At 38.8% G+C, this 18278-nt stretch overlaps 1 protein-coding gene across 1 annotated transcript in view; it reads right to left on the bottom strand.

The window, feature by feature from the left end:
* The window catches only part of GC (GC vitamin D binding protein), a 36744-nt gene extending 19030 nt beyond the window's left edge, over nucleotides 1-17714 (bottom strand). Inside the window, exons 1-4 of the mRNA XM_045858188.1 lie at nucleotides 17540-17714; nucleotides 4313-4382; nucleotides 3607-3739; nucleotides 946-1157 (exon numbers count right to left, since the gene is read on the bottom strand). Coding sequence (XP_045714144.1) covers nucleotides 946-1157; nucleotides 3607-3739; nucleotides 4313-4382; nucleotides 17540-17597 — 473 coding nt within the window. The 5' untranslated portion in view covers nucleotides 17598-17714. The remainder of the gene's footprint in view (nucleotides 1-945; nucleotides 1158-3606; nucleotides 3740-4312; nucleotides 4383-17539) is intronic.
* Nucleotides 17715-18278: the final 564 nt, after the last annotated feature.

Genomic DNA, 18278 nt, shown 5'->3' on the forward strand with positions numbered 1-18278 from the left:
CATTTGTTCCTTTATTCACTTAGTGTCTATGATGGCTCATGATAAGTGCTTATTGATGTTGATTTAATTAATTAAGATGAATGAATGTAATTATGAGTTTGCTTTTTATTATCTATCTCTGTTTACTATTTTGGACAATTACTATGTGTAGGCTTAGTTATTTATTAAAATCTTTTTAATTTTTAGGAGCATAAGCCTCCATGAACCTAAAAGAGACTCTAAAAGAAAATTTGGGGCAAAATCCTCTGTGAAAATTTATAGGGATGGGCCAGCCAACCAATTTTTACAAAACTGTGACCTTGATTTTATTCTTTTAAAGCCCATTTGAACACCATTGTTTTTGATTTTTGTATATATGTTTTTCATCAAAATTGATTTTCCCCATATTTGGTTATTTTTATGATCTTCCAAGACGAATTTAAAGAATCTCTACACAGTCTGGCTTCTTTATGAATGTAGTATGTTCACATATGTAATGCCCCGGGTGTCATATTCACAACACTTCCTTGGAATGTGAAGAGAAAAGCTGTTAGTTCCTGTGCTTTCATGGAAATGAAGTATTAACAATGTGTCTAGCAATAAAGTTTGATCAGGTGGAGATCAAAAGATCAAAGATCACTGGCTTAAGGGACATCTCAATAGCTGCAGTCAAATATTTGAACGTCTGTCAGGAGGGCACGGGATCCACGTAATTCTGCTTCAAATACCAGATAGGGTGGATTGGGTGGGGGTTTGGGAAAGATGACTTTTATCTCTGTCTGAAAAAGGCATTTACCATAGTCTACAGTGACAGAGGTGGGCTCTCTTGGATGGACGTCAAGTTCTCCTTATTGGAAGTTGTCCAGGCTGCTGTAGAAGAGGTGTTTGTCTAGAGTAGGTGGTTAGATTAGATACATTCCTGGTATTTTATGCTTTAAAGTTCTACTTCTGATGAAAGCAACTTACTGGTCAGCAAATTCCTTGGGATCTTTCCTGAATGCCTCACAGATTTCATCATTACTTGGCTCCACGTAGGTAGGAAATTCTTGTGGCTGGTGCTTTAGGGCGGCCATGCAGAGCTTCCTCTCGAGACCCTCCTTGGTGCAGCACTCCGCGGTTCCTGTGTGCACCGGGAATGGAGAGTCGCTCTCACAGGACTTAGCAGACAGTGCTGACGTCTAGAAAGAGAAGAAAAGCAAGTAATGTATAAGTAATGTATAAGTAATGTAAAAGCAAGCATTTATGTATATACAAATATACAGACATACACACAACTTTCCAGGCTTATAGTTCTTCATTCAGTGTAACATCTTTAGTCTTAAATTTAAAAATTCTCATTATAACAAACTGTCCATGCCCAAGTATCCATGACATGATTTGTCAATGTGGCAAGTTGCATAATCATAGTAATGGGCAGGTACAGGGTCTTACCGATGTTACTAAATGAATTTCCTCGGAGTAAGAAAACAATAGAACCTTTGTTAATAAATGGACTGTGTTTGATTGCAGCCATTAAAAGCTTTATCCTCTAGTCCAGTGTTTCTGCACAGGGATATTAACATCTTCTGAGGATAAGGGAGGTCATTTCAAAAAGCTCCAATACGATTGCCCACCTGCTTTCTGCTGCAAATAGCCCAAAGAGAATGTGGACCCTCCCCCCCCTTCTTTATTACCAGAGCAGACTCTTAACTGTTAACAGCTTTAGTCTTCTGTATTAGTTTGCATTCTCTTAACCAGTGTTTCCTGAGCCCACATTTGCATTAAAAGCTCTCATAGAATATATGAAAACAACAAATACCTGGGCTGCACAACACAAATTCTGAAACAGTAGGTCAAAGATGAGGCCTTAGGATCTGTTCCTTCCCCTGCGCTTATTCTCATGTGTAGCATGGGCTGAAAACCGCTGGTACAACGTCATCTGCTGCCTCAACACTGATACACTGATACAGGGGGCAGACTAAACCCATGGTTAAGAGGACCACTGAAGCAATTGTAGCAACAACATGTTTACTTTGGAAAGAACTGGGAATGAAAATGTGGTGGGGATGGCTGGGGTGGGTGGGAGTGATGGAGGAAAATGAAGACAACCGTGCTTGAACAATAATTTTTTAAAAAGTTAAAAAAATGTAGAATAGAAATAGTCATCATGGCAAAAATTATTTTGGGATTTACATGGGAAAAAGGACTTTGAAATTCTCATTTTACGTGTTTACATCTCTCATCCTCTCCCACATGTACCTTCCATCAGACTCTCAGAATTTAGGAATTCTTAGGAACTCTGTTTTATTCTTCTGCCTCTTTCCAGTGAATCTCCTCTTTCATTCTATTTCTTTCCCTATAAACTTTACTGTTTTTTATCACCTCCTTTCAAATAAGAAGTTTACAAAGAAAAAGCATGAACACATTTAAAAAATGCTTTGAATAAGCAGGAGAAAGAGGAAAGTAGTGAGCACAAAATGTCAATTCCAGCTCTGTTCTCTTCTGATCTGTCTCTACAAAACTGCAGCTTCTCTCTAATCAAGACATGGGTTAGCAGCCATGACTGGTGTGGCTCAGTGGGCTGGGCATTGTCCAGCAAACCAAAAGGTCACCAGTTTGATTCCCCATCAGGGCACAGAACACATTCCTGGGTGGCAGGTGTGTTGACACAGTTAGGAGTGTGTGAGGGGCAACTGATTGATGTTCCTCTGGCACATCGATGTTTCTCTCCCTCCCTCTTTCTCCCTCCCTTCCTTCTCTCTAAAAATCAATAAAATCTTTTTTAAAAAGACATGGGTTAGCAAATATAGAAAATAAAAATATGTTCTGTTTTTCTAATCATGGTTGGTAATGTGATGCTTGTTTATTTTAAGGTGCTTCAGAAGGTCAGGTTGAAATGATGCATTTTTTAAATGGATTTGGTGATTGGAGAAAAAGATTATAAAATTCTTAAAAAGCAGATAAGGGCCAGATAAAGCAATTAATGTAAAAATAATCATTGTACAAATTATAGTCTAATGGGATCTTTGGAGCACTGTTTCTGCAGGCCAGCGGCTGCAGCCTTGAACAGGGAGACATTTGTCTGCAGAGGCTTTGTCCAGAAGCATCTCAGTGCCATTTGCAGCGGGCCTGAGGGCTGCATTAGTAAACCGCTAGAATCAGGTGTGGTTTCACCTTCTTTTTAGCTACTGTCTGTGTTTTGAACCCTGTCATTTCAGCATTTTAATTTCTGCTGAAATTATATACTTCAGGGGAGAAAAACCCAAAGCCTGGTAGTTTTATGTATATAGGACAACTTCTGAACACCAAATTAATTTGAGACTAACACGAAATTGCTCCGGGTCAGTCAATACCAGGTTTGGCATGATAAAGGTATCTGTAGAATTTTAAGATAAACAGAATAGATTAGAATTATTCCCTGAGTCAGTATATGGCCCAGTTTTCTCATTTGAACCTGCAGGACTAATGGGCAAAGTTGATTCATTATGCTAGAAAAAAGTCTGGATTTTAGGGTAATATTCTTTATATATCCCCCAAAACGGAGTGTGTGGAATTGCTGTCTAGGATCTCCCTAAGATATGGCATAAAGGCCTATCTCGGCTTCCTTCAGCGGGCCCCTCTGCACCCGGCCAGGCCACGAGGACCCACCCTTTCGTCATAGCAGTCAGGGGCGGCCCCTTCGGCACAGCAGGCTTCTGTCAGGGACACAACTTCCTTCACGAGAAGACTGATCTGTTCAAAGGTTCCACTGGGAAATTTTCTGCTGTACTGGACCATTGCTCTGAAGGGAAAAATAAAGTCAGTGTATTAATTAGAATTTTTCCACATTTGCACATATTAACATATAAAATCTGTTCAGCTTTTTAAAAGAATAGTGTACATATTTTGACTAATAAAAAGAATCTGAGGTTACTGTTTAATTTTCGTTCTGAGTAAATTGATCTTGTAAAGCAATAGAAGTTGGACTGGAGGGTTCCGTTACACCAGCCACCAGGTTTTTTCCCTCGAGTCTCCCCAGATGAACCTGTTCTGTACCTTGTTGCTTTTGTTGCCCAGTCCTGGCATGCACTATTTGCATGTTAATTTGCCGTAGAAAACCATGCTTATTTATTCTCTTCTAACTCATTGATAAACATAGCAGTGACAAATTCTTAGACCATAGTAACGATAGTTCAGCTGGAATCTTTGGCTGTCCTCCGTTAGTCTGGCTTCTCTGCCTACACTGACAATGGGCTCTATCTTGTTAATTTTAGCAGAAACCAGTTCAGACCTTTAATGGTGAACTGAAGTTACCTTACATGCAATTTCATTCAAGGTCAAGTAACCAAGAGGGTGATGACTATCTTATACTTACAAAGATGTGAAGTCATCTTTTCCGAGACTGGTGAGCTCCTTGCACACTTTATCCTTTTCATAATCCCGACCTAGAGACCAAAAAATAGAAAGTTTTGTATTTATTCCCTTTTCATGAATGTTGCATTAAATGCATGTGTACAAAAGGGTCATTCACATGACCTATCTGGGGTGAAACTAGCATTTTCTATAAGCAATCCAGTTTTTGGTACCTTTCTAGCTGTTTTATAAAAATGGATCAGAATTTTTCGACATGCTATGAATTTTAATGGAAATGGGGAAAAAAGTGAACACTGAAAGCAATTAAGTTAATGATCTGTGCCAACAACTAGTGAGTCAGAACCTATTGATATGGCAATCATTCTTTTAGGTCCTATCTTTATAATAATGCTAAAATGGGACATTTTGTCTCTCCCTTCTTTACCTTGGTTTCACATAAGGTCTTGAAAGAAACAAGAATAAAAAGTAAATGGAGAGTAAATCCACATCCCCACGTGAAGAACTAACCCCACTGACGCAGGGCCTTAGAGTGTGAGAGGGGCTGTATTACCCACTTTGACTCTATAAGGGAAAACCAGGAATTCAACTGAGGAAAAACTGAAAATTAGGCAAAATACTTTTTTTGGAAAAGGTTCAAATGTAGTGAAAGGGGCTTCAAGGAAACACTTAGAGATCTTGATAGATGACCCTTGGAGTTTAGGGTGCAATGAACAGGTGTGTGGTTCACACTAAAGGGGCCAGGGCTGACTCGGTGGCCTGGGGCAACAAAGGAGAGGGCTGCGAGTGGGACGCTGCGGTGCAGCTTGTGGACCCGCTGTAGATCAAGCAGGAGATCAGGCCAACCTGGAGTTGTCTTAAATGCACCACACCCGCCCCCACTCCCAAGAAAGGACCACCTACAGGGCAGTGGGCCACCAACAGTGGGACACCTCTCTGTGCAGAGGCAGGCAATTTGAAAACCAGAGGGCCAGAGGAAAGCTTTAAGATGCCAGCCTGATGTGAGAGATCCCCGGAGATGATAAAGAGATCTCCAAAGAAGCTACAAAGAAAATGTCAACATTGAACATCTCCCATGGCCGGGGGAAACAACACTAGCTCACTAAGCACCCAGTGGATTAATTTTTCCTGCTGCTTACTTCTGTCTTCTCCCTTTCCTGTGTTTGAGGAACCAAAAGCAGCCTAGAGAGTGGGCGGAAGGAAAAAAGGAGAGCAGGCAGAGAAAAAGTATACATGTCTTTCTTTCACACCACAGGCAACAGGACTGACACAGGCCTGATATTAGAGGGTAGTTTCATGAACATATGAAATTTGACTCTTAAACTTAAGCAGATATTATCATGGCTGATACGAGGTGGTTATTTTGAGGTTCAAAAGGACCAGAGGACCTTTTATTTAGAGTGAACAAAAAATATCATGGAACCTACTCTTCAGTCCATTTAAGACACTGTGGGGAGCTAGTCTGTTCAGGAGGAGATGAGTTTTCCCTTGTTCCTGAGACTCACTTGTTCAACATTTCTATTACAGACACAGTGGGGCAGACTCATGGAAGGTAGACAGTGTTCTTCTTCCTTGATGTGTCATTTATGCAAATGAGTCTAGGAAATTTTCTAACGCTTTGTGATGCTCTATCTTTCAAAAAAATGTAAAAAGTACATAAATGGCTCCGTATTTGTTGTGAGACAAGTGGTTTTAACTTTAAGTGACTTTCTTCCTGGCTTTAAACATTAGGAAATCCATTTCAGGTGATGGCGATTACTGTCATGCCTTCTAACACCCAAAATGTCCTTGCCTCCCAAACAGTTACAGTTCTGTGGGAAAGAGTCTTTATGTAAATGAGGGTAGAAAGTTTTCTTTTGTGGTTTGGAGTGAAAGATGGTGGTTGGATACAGGCTAGAGAGTTTTTGTTTGTTTTTTTTTTTCTTTTTAAAAAGATTCTCTGTAGGATTTGTTGGATGTACTGGTGAGGGGAAGCTGTTGCACCTTGTGTATTTCGGGTGGATGACTCACAGTATAGCACTGAGATAAGTGTCAGAATTAAGGACAAAAGTGTTCTTTGGCAGCACTTTGTAATAAGGGCCCAACTCAGATACCATCAAAACCACACGGAAGAGCCCATATGATCAAATCTCACATTATCTTGGAAACTAGGACAAACACAGTAGGGCTGATAAAGTTAGTAGTCAGTGGAGTACAGAGAGCCACTTGCAGCAAACCTCTGTTATATTTGAGAACCATTGAATCGGGTACACTTCCTGGAATTTATTGACCCGTTTACAAGGTTAGATATTGTCAGTTTCAAAAGGTCAACATAAGGGCAGAATATTTCCATTAATCATTAACAGTATTCCCAGGGACTAGAGAGTAGGATAGAGAGGGGAAGGATTTCAGGCAGAGGTGTCCTCCCAGAACGAAGAGCTGTAACCTTAGGGTATCTACAGAATTGTTCTATGTGGCTCTAAGGAAAAATGGCTGGCAGGAAATTTTGGTTCGATGGGAGAACTTTACTGTAGCCATGACTAACTACTAACTGAGATGATACACAGCTTCTTGGAGAAGTGATTTTGTTTTGTCACTGAAAAAATTCGAATGGAGCTTAAATAACCATATAGATGAAAGATTCCTAACTTTAGTGTAAGATTTTATCCTCTTAATCTTTAAAATCACTTCCAAGAGATTATAAAACAATCCCTTCTAGAAATAGTAAGAAATAATACAGAAACTCCCCCACCCCAAAGCTTACTATGTTTACAAAAAAATAGCTCTAATAAGAATGTCTTTCTCTTTTGAATGCATAAGAACTAACTTTGTTTAATAAAATCTCCCTGTAAAACTGCAGTGATAATTTTTGGTAATATTTTTTATCATGACTTCTCAGTAATATTCAAATGAGAGCCTATATTCAAATGGGGGCAACCTGATGAATATTTTGAGAAATAATTAGTTTCTAGCCTTTCAGGCTTAGATTTCTCACTTCAGCAAAAAAGTAGTTTTTGTTCAGCACATCACAAGAATGTGTGAGTACATGTGAACATGGTGTAAATGACCACCACAGATCACGCCTCATTAAGTAGCTTTAATGAAATCAACCACTTGTGTTTGCATGGAAGTATATTAGAATCCACAGGTTATGTAGTGCTTTAGCTAGAATGCAGATTTATTAGAGAAAAATAAAAACCTAGATTGATGATATAAGACTTAAAATTGTTCTGAAGCCATTTTTACTTCACTATTAACTTAGGCGTGACAGAAGCAAGGAGGAAGCCCAGAAGGGAGGTGCTGAGAAAATTCAGAATTAAATATGAAAGGGTCAAACTACTCCTACAAAACAGACCTGCAGCTTTGCACCATGTATTTTTCAGGTGGTCTACTCAAGACATATTTCTGATTTTAAAATTTTCATTTATTCATTTACCCAAAGAGAACATATACAGCATATAAGGCTAGGCAATATGTTAATCATTTTCTTATCTTCAAAAAAAAAAGCAAAACAAATACCAAGTTTCAGTTACAGTGTGATTATTACAAAATGATTACTCATTCTGTGCAGTACTGCATAATACATTTTTTTACTCCTGTTGAGCTTTCTTTGATTCATATACTTAAATTATATCTTGAATGAATTGTAAATGACCTATGCTATTCTTTAATGTGCCATGTGGTGACAAAGACGGTGCACTGGACTTTGACATGGCCCGGTAAATATTGGCATGATCTTAGTGACACTGGCGAAATCTTTTCCACACAGTGACCTCTGAGCACTAAATGTTTACAAATTCCATTTACAGAATTTTTGCTTTTTGCAATTGCATGTCTCATTTCTATCTGTACTGTGAAATATTCTGGTAAGTCATGTCTAATTCTGGGTTTTTGAGAAGAAATTCGATTTACTCACAAATCTTTAGTGCTCCATATAACTTACTTCTTCTGACACAGCTGACAACATTCATTCACAGCATGCAACAGAGGTGTCTAAAAGACTTACTCTGTGCTGGGCATTGGGTTCAGTACTGAATATTCAAGTGGAGAGCAAAATAGACACATCTCTGCCCTCATGGAATTTTCAGTCTATTGGAGATAGACAATAAGATACTCACTGTCTTGGTACAAACTTTACTTTAAAAAGGTATTTTAATGCTTTAACTATTGTTGTTATCTTTCTGTAAGACCAACTTGGTCCCCTAGAAAAGCTGTTTGTATACCAGGAACAATTGATGGACCCTGAAAAACACTGAAAACCATTGAATACATCCTTATACAGAAAGCAAGAAATTGTCCTAAGTTTTCCAGTTGTGTTCTGAAGAATCATAGGGTTTCAGAGCTCAGTTGGGCATTTTATATTTTTGCTATTTTATTTCTTTGGCATTTTTATTTCTATTCTATACTGACAAGCTCCTTTGTGTCAGAAAAGATCGGTATACTTGTTTTTGCTTAAAAAATCTTCTTTAAGAATCTGGTTTGCAGTGCTATTCAAACAGACTAGATACTGGTGATTTCAGAATAATGATTTTATTTGAGAAATTGAATATTGCTGTGCTGGTTTAAGAAGCTGACCTGGTTATTGGAGGTAAAGGCACCAATTATAAAGATATCACTAGAAATATTGTCAACGAAGAAGTAGCAATCAAATCAACATTTATTCCATTTTCAGGCTTTTTCTTTTGGTCATCTCCACTGATGTTTTTAATCATTATATAAAACATTAATTTGGCTTTTATATTTATATTGATGTTTTTAGACAAGTGTGCAATTTTCTGAGTTTGAATTTATAAGAAAAAATTAATTCTTTTAATATTAAATCTAGGGACCTACATAGCATCTATAGATTAATCTAGAAGATATTAAATGTACCTCTTAGTAGGCCATCAGTGGAACAAATGGGGCTTTTTTCCAGATCTTGACAATTTAAAAATAGCCAGAGATATAGGGTAAACAGGTCAGTTACTCAGAAACTACAGTTGCAATAGTGGCCTGACAGTCACTCAAATCTAAAAGAAAGGGAAAAAATAACCAAAAACTAATGCGTGATTCATCATGGAGAGTAGCCTATACAGATGATACACTCCCCAAAGTCCCAAAGGAGGCCATCTTCCTCCGTGTATCTCATTCCACCTCCCGTTCCCCTCACAGGTGGGGCATTTTGTCATCTACAAATGCTTTTGCAGCAGTGAAACTAAGGGAGCAGTTTTCCCTCTCCACTTCTGTGATGGGCGAAGGTAATATCCCCTGTGTCTGACTTGGAAACTTAGGATGCATTGCAGGACTTAGTGTTCAAAGCAATATAAAAGTAAACAATATGATAAATGGTTCACATTTGAGTGCCAACAGTTAGGCAGGTGCTCTTCCAGATATTTTATATAGTATCTCAATCACAAAAATCCTGTGAGACTTGTAGTTATTGTAGTTCCCTTTCAATATTCACTACACATTTTTGTGTGTCACTTTAAGAACTTCATCTCTGTGTATAATTTGTTTCTGTGAAAAATTGTATTAACATCCAAATAATCAAACAACATTAGCATTTTGAGCATATGTTATTTTATGAGTTTGAGAATTACTCTATTAGAATTTACTATTATTCTGTTTATGGTATTGAAGGATTCTTTGTTATTCCTGCCCTTCTGAAGTCTTAATTTATAATTACCACTCCTGGAAATGTTCATTTTTCCTCTTCATATTCCCTTTTTTTAAAAAAAAAGCTTGCATGGATTGTCAAACTTTGCAAATAGAAAGGTGAGCAGGTTGGCTGAAGTCTTAGTCCAGTGCTTTGGTCTTTATACAGACAGGGACATATACTGAGTAATACTCACTAGGCATTTGCTAATAGAGCTTACAAAGAAGGCCAGTACAAATTGTTTCCTTTAAGCAGAATTGTGTTATTTTCTATAAGGATTCCTTCAGTGCAAAGATCATTTCTTTAGGTCCTGTGTACCTGGCACAATTCTGGACATACGTGAGTTTTCACAAGGCAATTCATTAAGCATTTATTATGAAATCTGAACAAAGTATTATTCAATAAGGAATTGCAAAGTCGTATTTCCTTAATATACATATTTGAGCTGATATAAACAGGAAATAGTGAAGATTCTGCTTCATTGACTAGTTATGTGCTCTGTCTCTTGATTAAAATAATTCAGACAGCACTAGAGACAGATGATTTTCTATCAATGTATACATCTCAGTGGCTATTAAAACTGCATGATTTCCATTTACACAGCTAATCCAACAGCAAGTCTATATTTTATATATATATATATATATATATATATATATATATATATATATATATATATACACATATTACTATCTGTCTCCATTATCATACATGGTTTTTGTCAAGAAGGTCTCTTGAGCCATTTACTGCATTTTTAAGTCCAACAGGTTACCATAAATGGCCTTATTTTGTAAAAGGAAACCTCCTTTTTAAATGTTAGTAATCATTCTCTTCTATTAATAAAACTATTTGTATAAACTTTTTCCAAGGCCAAAACAATTCTGTAGTTTTTAATTATGCTGAAGTACTAATAAATTTTTCTTTTTCCTTAATTAAATACAATTTTCTAATTACTCAATTCTGTGAGAAGTTGAAGACTCATTATTGGACACTATCCAAGACACCAAGGATGGAAAACTCAAAATGCCCTTATGATGTAGGAACTGTGTGCCTTAACATTTGCTTCAAGTGTAGAAAGGAAAATGCCCAGCCTTGTTTCCATGGTTCTCATCAGAAGGGGCAGCTCTAGGTCATTGTTGTCATGTGAAGGTTTGACTCAAGCCACATTTTCTCTGGAGAAGCTAGAAATCTGGATTTTTGTGTGAAATCTTTAGATTTTAAAATGTCTACAAGGGAAGTTAAACTTCAAACACACTTTCCTGGCCCAAACTATGAGGGCCAAAGAAAACACACCCACAGGAGGCTATAATTTATTGTGATTTAGGAATGAGATCCTGGATCCAGGCCACCTGGATTTGAATCCCTGCTGATAGTGAGACCAAGGGAAAGGTGGTTATCCTCTCTGCATGATTTCCATTCATAAAACAGAGACCATCGTACCTCATAGGATTGTTGTGAGGATTAAATTGGTTAATATATGTGAAATGCTTAGAACAGTGCCTGCCCCCTCCACAGTAAATGGCAAATATTGGCCGATTATAATTAGCTAAATCAAGTTGGTTTGTGACTGTAGTTGTACATGTGCATGAGACAAATCTGTTGACCATATAAGAGAAATAAGCTACCATGCAAAAGAAAGCTCCAAAGCCATTGACACGTAAGGAAAGGAAGCTTGAGAGTAGAGATAAGTATAAAACACCAAGAGTCATCCTTGTCATAGAAGAGGTTGAAACAAAGCACTGTGAAATCTTAGAATGGAAGAGGGCTTACATGAAAGGGATTATTACTTGAAGTGGACCATGGATGATGGCAGGATTTCAACAGTGGTAAATAAATTATGAGAGAAATTTTAAGTTGGACAGACAACTTGAAGATGTACCTGAGGTTGGAAAATCCCAACTCATGTCTAGAGAGTAATGAGGAGTCCAGTAAAGAAACTGGGGTATGGGACTTAAACTCAGAAAGACTTGGTAGTTGAAGTTTCACTTATTTTTAAAGTAATGGGTCATGTGTTGAAATTCATTCACATAGGGAAATGACCAACTCACAGCTGTATCAAGTAAGGGTAATCTTGGATTTAAGATAAGTAGTATCTGCATAATTCGGTTCTATGAAATGTGTTAGTCTGTATAAAATGCTTAGTATACTTCTGCCTAACTTGTGGTAAACAATATTAGCAACTCTTACAGTAAAATTCAGTGATAATATAGTATTAGATTTTATATATCCTCGTGATATGGATATGTGATTTCCTTCAGTCCTCCTCTCTGGTGGTGGGCTAAATTGTTTCAGTTCAGAGGAATTTGGGAGAGAAAAAAAATGGAAAACTTCTAGGAAGCGGGGAAAGTAGTGAATATGTCCCTTGATCATCTCCTGGTCAAGTCTCCCTGGATCTGGCCAATAAAATGGTAGTCTATCAACTGAGAGATGCCTTGACTCAATGCTCCTGTCCTTTAGGAAGTCCCCACCAGTCACAGGACCTAGAAACATACTGTATTACATTTCTGTTGCTTCTGTAATGAGCAACCACAAGTAAGCAGCTTAAACAACACAGAGTTTAGTAACTTATGGTTCTATTGGGTAGTCAGACATAGGTCTCAATTGGCTAAAATCAGTGTGTCGGCTGGGCTGCACTCCTCCTGAAGGCTCTAGGGGAGAATCGTGTTTCTTGGCTTCTCCAGCTTCTAGAGGTGGCCCACACTTCCTGGTTCCCTGCCCCTTTCTTCCAACTTTCAAGCCAACAACTTTGCATTTCTCTGTGCCTTCTTTCACAGTTGCTTCTTTTCTCCAACTGACCCTCTTCTGTTTTCCTTTCACCTTCAGAACCCTTGTGATTACATTGGTCCCACCCAGATAATCCTGATTATTTTTCTACTTTAAGGTCAGTTTATTAACAACCGTCATTCCATCTATAACCTTAAGCGCTTTTGCCATGTAACCTAACCTATTCACAGATTCTGGGCATTAACATGTGGGCATTTTTGCAGGGCCCTCATTCTGCCTACCACACACTTATTAATATTTAGGCCAGAGGTCACACCAACCATCATGTGACTTTGAATTGTGGGTTTGTATCAGACAGCTTGATCCCTGGAATCTGACCAGCCAGCTGTACATGTGGAACCCTATCATTTCATTAATCTCACAATAGTTTCCTGATTCTTAAAAATGTAGTCAATTCATTTATGAGCTCCATTTATCACATCATGTGAAGTTTTAAATTATATTTTAACAATATGAATTGGTTGGGCAAGGGATGGGAGGTGGGTGGGGACTAGGTTAAGAAGCCATTACAATAGCCAAGTAAAGGGGAAGAAGGGCCTGAATGAGGGCAGTGCATGGAAATGTGAATGGAAACAGGTTTGAGAGGTGGTGTGTTCAGGCCTAGGGATCCAGGGATATGCAAGAGGTAAAGGGGAGAGAAAAGAAGGATGCTGAGGAGGCTTCCATGGTAGGATGCTTTGTAGAAGCTGGTATCCTTTCCAAGGCTAAAATTTATAAGAATGTGGAAATGATTGGATGTGGAAAATAAAAATTAATTTAAAGATTCAAGAAGTCTCCACAGGGTTGAATATAAATGATTCAGATATGATGGTATCAGGGAAAAAAGGGAAGTTAGGAGGCAGAGCCAGTTTTATGGGATAGCAATGAACCGATGTTTGGACCAGTTCTGGATGGTTCGTAGTAGGCAGCATGAACTTCATTCAGTTGCCCCTGCATTTGTGTTAGTGATGGGTTGTTTCTCTTAATCTTTAGTGAAAGATTTCATTTGAGGTATCTCAAATAAAGGCTACAACACAATGATAACGTTGTCTTTGTAAACCCAACTGATTAGCATAAAATTCTGGTTCTTCCAAAATTATAAATTTTAATTGTTATGATAAACAAATGAACAGCTGATGATAAGGTAAGATGATGAGTGCTAAAACAGACAAATAAAGCATGGTAAGGGGAGAGAGGAAAATGTGGAGTTGTAGGTGCTGTTTGAGATAGATTGATTAGTCAAGGAAGTCTTCTCAATACATGAACTTGGACTAGTCTCCTGAAGGAGGTAAGGAAGGGAGCCATGTGGATATCCAGGGATCAGTGGTCTAAGAGGAGCAAGGAGCTAGTTCACATTTCCGCAGGGCAGAGCACACAGTGTGCAATAGTGTGGAGGCCAGTGTGGCTGGAGCAGGGTGAACCGGGGAAAATTGGAGAGAGAAGGGGAAGGATGGCAGTGGGCAAAATAAAGAATTTAGGTGACTGCAGATAATGGGGGAGAGGGTATCAATTCTCCTTAAGAATTTGTTCACCTTCTTCCTATAGAGATTAATTCTGTGGCCTTTTAAATTGTGTGCACACTTCTCCCTATTCCACACACACAATGGTGAGTGCATACCTGGCATTGCACCTCACAGCAGTGAAGCGTGACTTTGCTACTGATTTCCAGGGAGGTTAATGTTGCCTTTGATGGTGAAGTTAACCACTTTTCTGGCTTCAGCTCTTTGTCCTTTCCCACCTTGGCTAAACCTCTTTTATGCTCTTACTCTGGCTTCTTTGTGACCTGGATCAGGCCATGCTTGTTCCTAGCTCAGGACTTTTGAACCTGAGTTCCTTTGCTTGAAACTCACATTTAGATCTTTGCATGGCTGTCTTCCTTTTGTCGTGTAGTGCTCACATTGTATGTCACCTCAATAACCATTGTGTAGGTTTTTCGGAAAGTTTATAAAGGTATTTGGGAAAATAGAGAGGATATCTATTTATTCTATATTACTTCTCTCTGGCATTCTGCACAGCTATGTTCCTGAATCAAACGAAGTACTTATTTTTCAAGTGGCAACTTGTAGAAAAGAGAAGGGTGATTCAGTGGTGGCTTGAAGATTGGGATAATGCACACTGTTCAGGGCTGTCCTGATGAGCACATGGAAGAAGGAAAAACATAGCTTACCCAGGAACCCAAAGGAGACTTTCTTGCTGTGTGGTATCATGTTTAATAAAAATATGTATGCTAAGAATGAAGTGCTTAAAGCAAATATGAAAATGTTCATAATAAATACCCTGTTCTTGCCAACAGCTCTTGTAAACTGTAATAATTTATCTCCCATCAGCAGTATTTCTTTGCTAATTTCATAGCTGTATCCGGGGCCGTTGTTGCTTCTTTCTGGGGAAAAGGGGAAGATACATCACTGGCTAGTGGTAGATTCATCGCAGTCCTGGGGAAAAAAGCCATGTGGAGGCAATCAACATACACTATTCTTTTTGTCTTTTAAGGGATAGATAATATTACCTTTTTCATCTTTCAAGGGGAGAAGTGGGTGTTTTCTTATGACACCGTCCAGATTTGGCATATTTGGTAAGTCCTCTCTCCCCAGGTGCACTGAGTGGTTTGTGAAGTGGACCCCCAATGCCGCTTGACAGGAGAGGACTGGCCTGACTGGAGCTGATGTTCACGCTGAGCTACAGCAGTGTCTGTTTTAGACAGAGGTTGTCCAAAGAATATTTCCACAGGATATAGGCAATTTAGGGGAAAACCAATATTTCTGGGAAACTCTGGGTTAAGCACAGTTTCTGCAGGCAGGACTTCTCAGAACTTTTAGGAGAACAGGCATTGATTATGAACCTACCACGAAGTGGTAATATATGGCTTATTTCTTAAATGTGTTTGGCCACAGAAAGTTTTTTCCTGGTTGAGACTTGAGCAAAATGCACTTTAGAAGAGATATTTCAGACAAATGCCATGGGCGGTCAGTTGGCTCCCTAGAGAGAACTGCAGCTCTAACCAACCCTCCACCATCCAAGGTTCTCTCAACTCCTTTAATCCATACACTTTGTAATTTCCAGCCAGGAGGGCACACATCCAGTTTCCAGGCATATCACTGACTTGGTATTTGGGTCCTCCTCAGCTGTTACAGAATCAAGGACTGATGGATTAGGACCACTATCCCCCATATTGAACACTTAGTTCTTACAAATGTATTTTATATGCCCAGGGAATATTATCAGACCTATGATACCTGCATAACTTGAAGTTCGTTGTGAACTTTAGACCTCCAAGCTAGCTACCTTACGGTTTTTAGTGTCCATTTCACCAGAGGCAGAGAATGCTGAAGGATGTCGAAAGAAAGGTTGCAGGGTCCTCTGTTATCTTCACAGGACACTGTGACTCACTGAGGTGAAGGCACTTACACTTAGTGAGTCAGCAGTCCAAAATGGTAACTCAGGTCCCACATTCTAATGTCCACATATAATTCCAGGACCTAGCCATTACCGGACCTTCTGGTATTTTGAACATCCTGATTGAAACTTGGTTCAGTAGGATTTTTCAGGTTTAGATCGACTCCAGGGAAACCCCTGGGCAAAAGATTAAGCTTCCAGGGTTTCTTGGGTCTTGGCCTATTCATAGGTCCCATAAGGGACCCAACTTATTTTACTTACTTATACCCCAAAATATTTTAGACTTTGTAGTCTTACATAAAGACCTGTAGCTTACTTAAGGATCTATTGGTAAATGAGAGAAAATTTTAAATAATTTGAATGATAAAAGTAAGATCAAGGATAAGGGAATGTAAAAAGGATAAGTTAGGAGCAACATTATTCCTGTCACATTTAATGCCCATAATTGCTAGGCTACACACATTACACAGGCCAAATACCGTATTCATATGAATATTAATACATGACTTGGGTAAGACTGACAGCACTAAATGAAAATTAATTTTGCAAAGCAGGATGGATGCAGTTTCCCTTGGAAGCATTGAAGCATCATCCAGAAAAGAAAATTGAAACTGATTACAAAATTTCAGCTTGAGAACTTTCCACAAAGTTGCATTCTGCACATAATTTCAGCTTGTAGCACTGGAAAAGATTTTTAAATGTTGCTAAAAGACGAAGACACTATTTGAAGAATAATCTTTTTTTTAACATTTTATTTATTTATTTTTAGAGAGAGAAGGGAGGGAGAAAGAGAGAGAAACATCAATGTGCGGTTGCTGGGGGCCATGGCCTGCAACCCAGGAATGTGCTCTGTGACTGGGAATTGAACCTGCGACACTTTGGTTCACAGCCCACGCTCAATCCATTGAGCTACGCCAGCCAGGTTGAAGAATAATCTTAATAAACATGTATAGCTCAGATATCTTTTCATAATCATACTCATAGCTATTAAATTCTTCTAGGCAGGATCTTTTAGAAACTACAATACATTTTCAAATACGACATGTGGAGGTGCCTATAAGAGACTCAAATCTCAGTTGCCCTCACTCATCACGGAGACAGCACATTGTGCTCTCGGCGGCGACGAGTATTGAGAATCTGAAAACAATGCTCGGTGATGGATCGCAGCCTCCATTTGCATTATCTTCTAACAATTAAAAAAGTTCTAATTTCAAGACATTCTTCCCAGGACTTGGTTATGAAAAAAAGCAGGGAAGGATAATCGATGAGATTTTCTTGATTTTTGACTACTCCATCTGAAAGCTCTATGCCACATTTCAGCTCAGATTAACCCTCTTTGACTCTTTCTTCTCTCCCCAATGTAGTCACCAATTATTCTGGTTTTCACCTTTTGTATAATTTTTTCAAGCGGTGGCGGAAAATTAAACTTAGTGAAAATGGTCCCACCCCTGGGAGTCTTACCTCTCTCGAGAGCCTGCACAAATGCCACAGCGAGCAGGAGAACCAGGACCCTCCTCATTTTCCTGCTGGCAAGTCCTGCAGCACCCCTGTGTCCTGCAGGTTGGCCAGGAAAGTGGCAGCCAACAGCAACCACGTCCCTTTTGCTAAGATTCCAGACGCTGAGCTAATCAATCATTAATCTCTAGACAGAAGCGAGGGCAGTCATCCTTGGCCCTCAGAGATAAAATGATATCAATCAAGGTAAATAGACACCCTGGGAAAAATGGGACAAATGGAGGAGATTTTAATCATTAACTTTGTCAAACTGCAAAAGAATCAGTGTACACATAGCTTATTTACCACTGCTGCTTTTGGCAAAAATTTGTTTAGTGTATTGGTGGGTACATTCCTCCCCCCTCTTCATGGAGTGGCGTGTCTGTTTGGACATTCCCTGCCCTTCTCATGTGTAAGTGGAAACTTGGAGGCTATCTCTCTCTTCCTCTCTCTCTCTCCATCCCTCCTTTCTTCCCTCCCTCTCTGTTTAAAACTACTACAAATGTGGATTGCCTTAAAATATTGCAAACTAGGTGTTTTAAGTAATGAGGAAAAAAGAGTGCGAAGCCAGTTTATCACAATTGTCCAAACCCATAATTTAATACTATAAAATTTATTGAAGGTGATGGGTTAGTATTTTTTGTGCTATATTACACTTTTTGAAGCTGACACATTTTTATTTTAACTCTTGAAGCAAGGCAAGTAA

This window comes from Phyllostomus hastatus, unplaced genomic scaffold, assembly GCF_019186645.2.
Source record: "Phyllostomus hastatus isolate PE091 unplaced genomic scaffold, TTU_PhHast_1.1 phas_scaffold_1674, whole genome shotgun sequence".
In the NCBI taxonomy this organism is placed as follows: domain Eukaryota; kingdom Metazoa; phylum Chordata; class Mammalia; order Chiroptera; family Phyllostomidae; genus Phyllostomus; species Phyllostomus hastatus.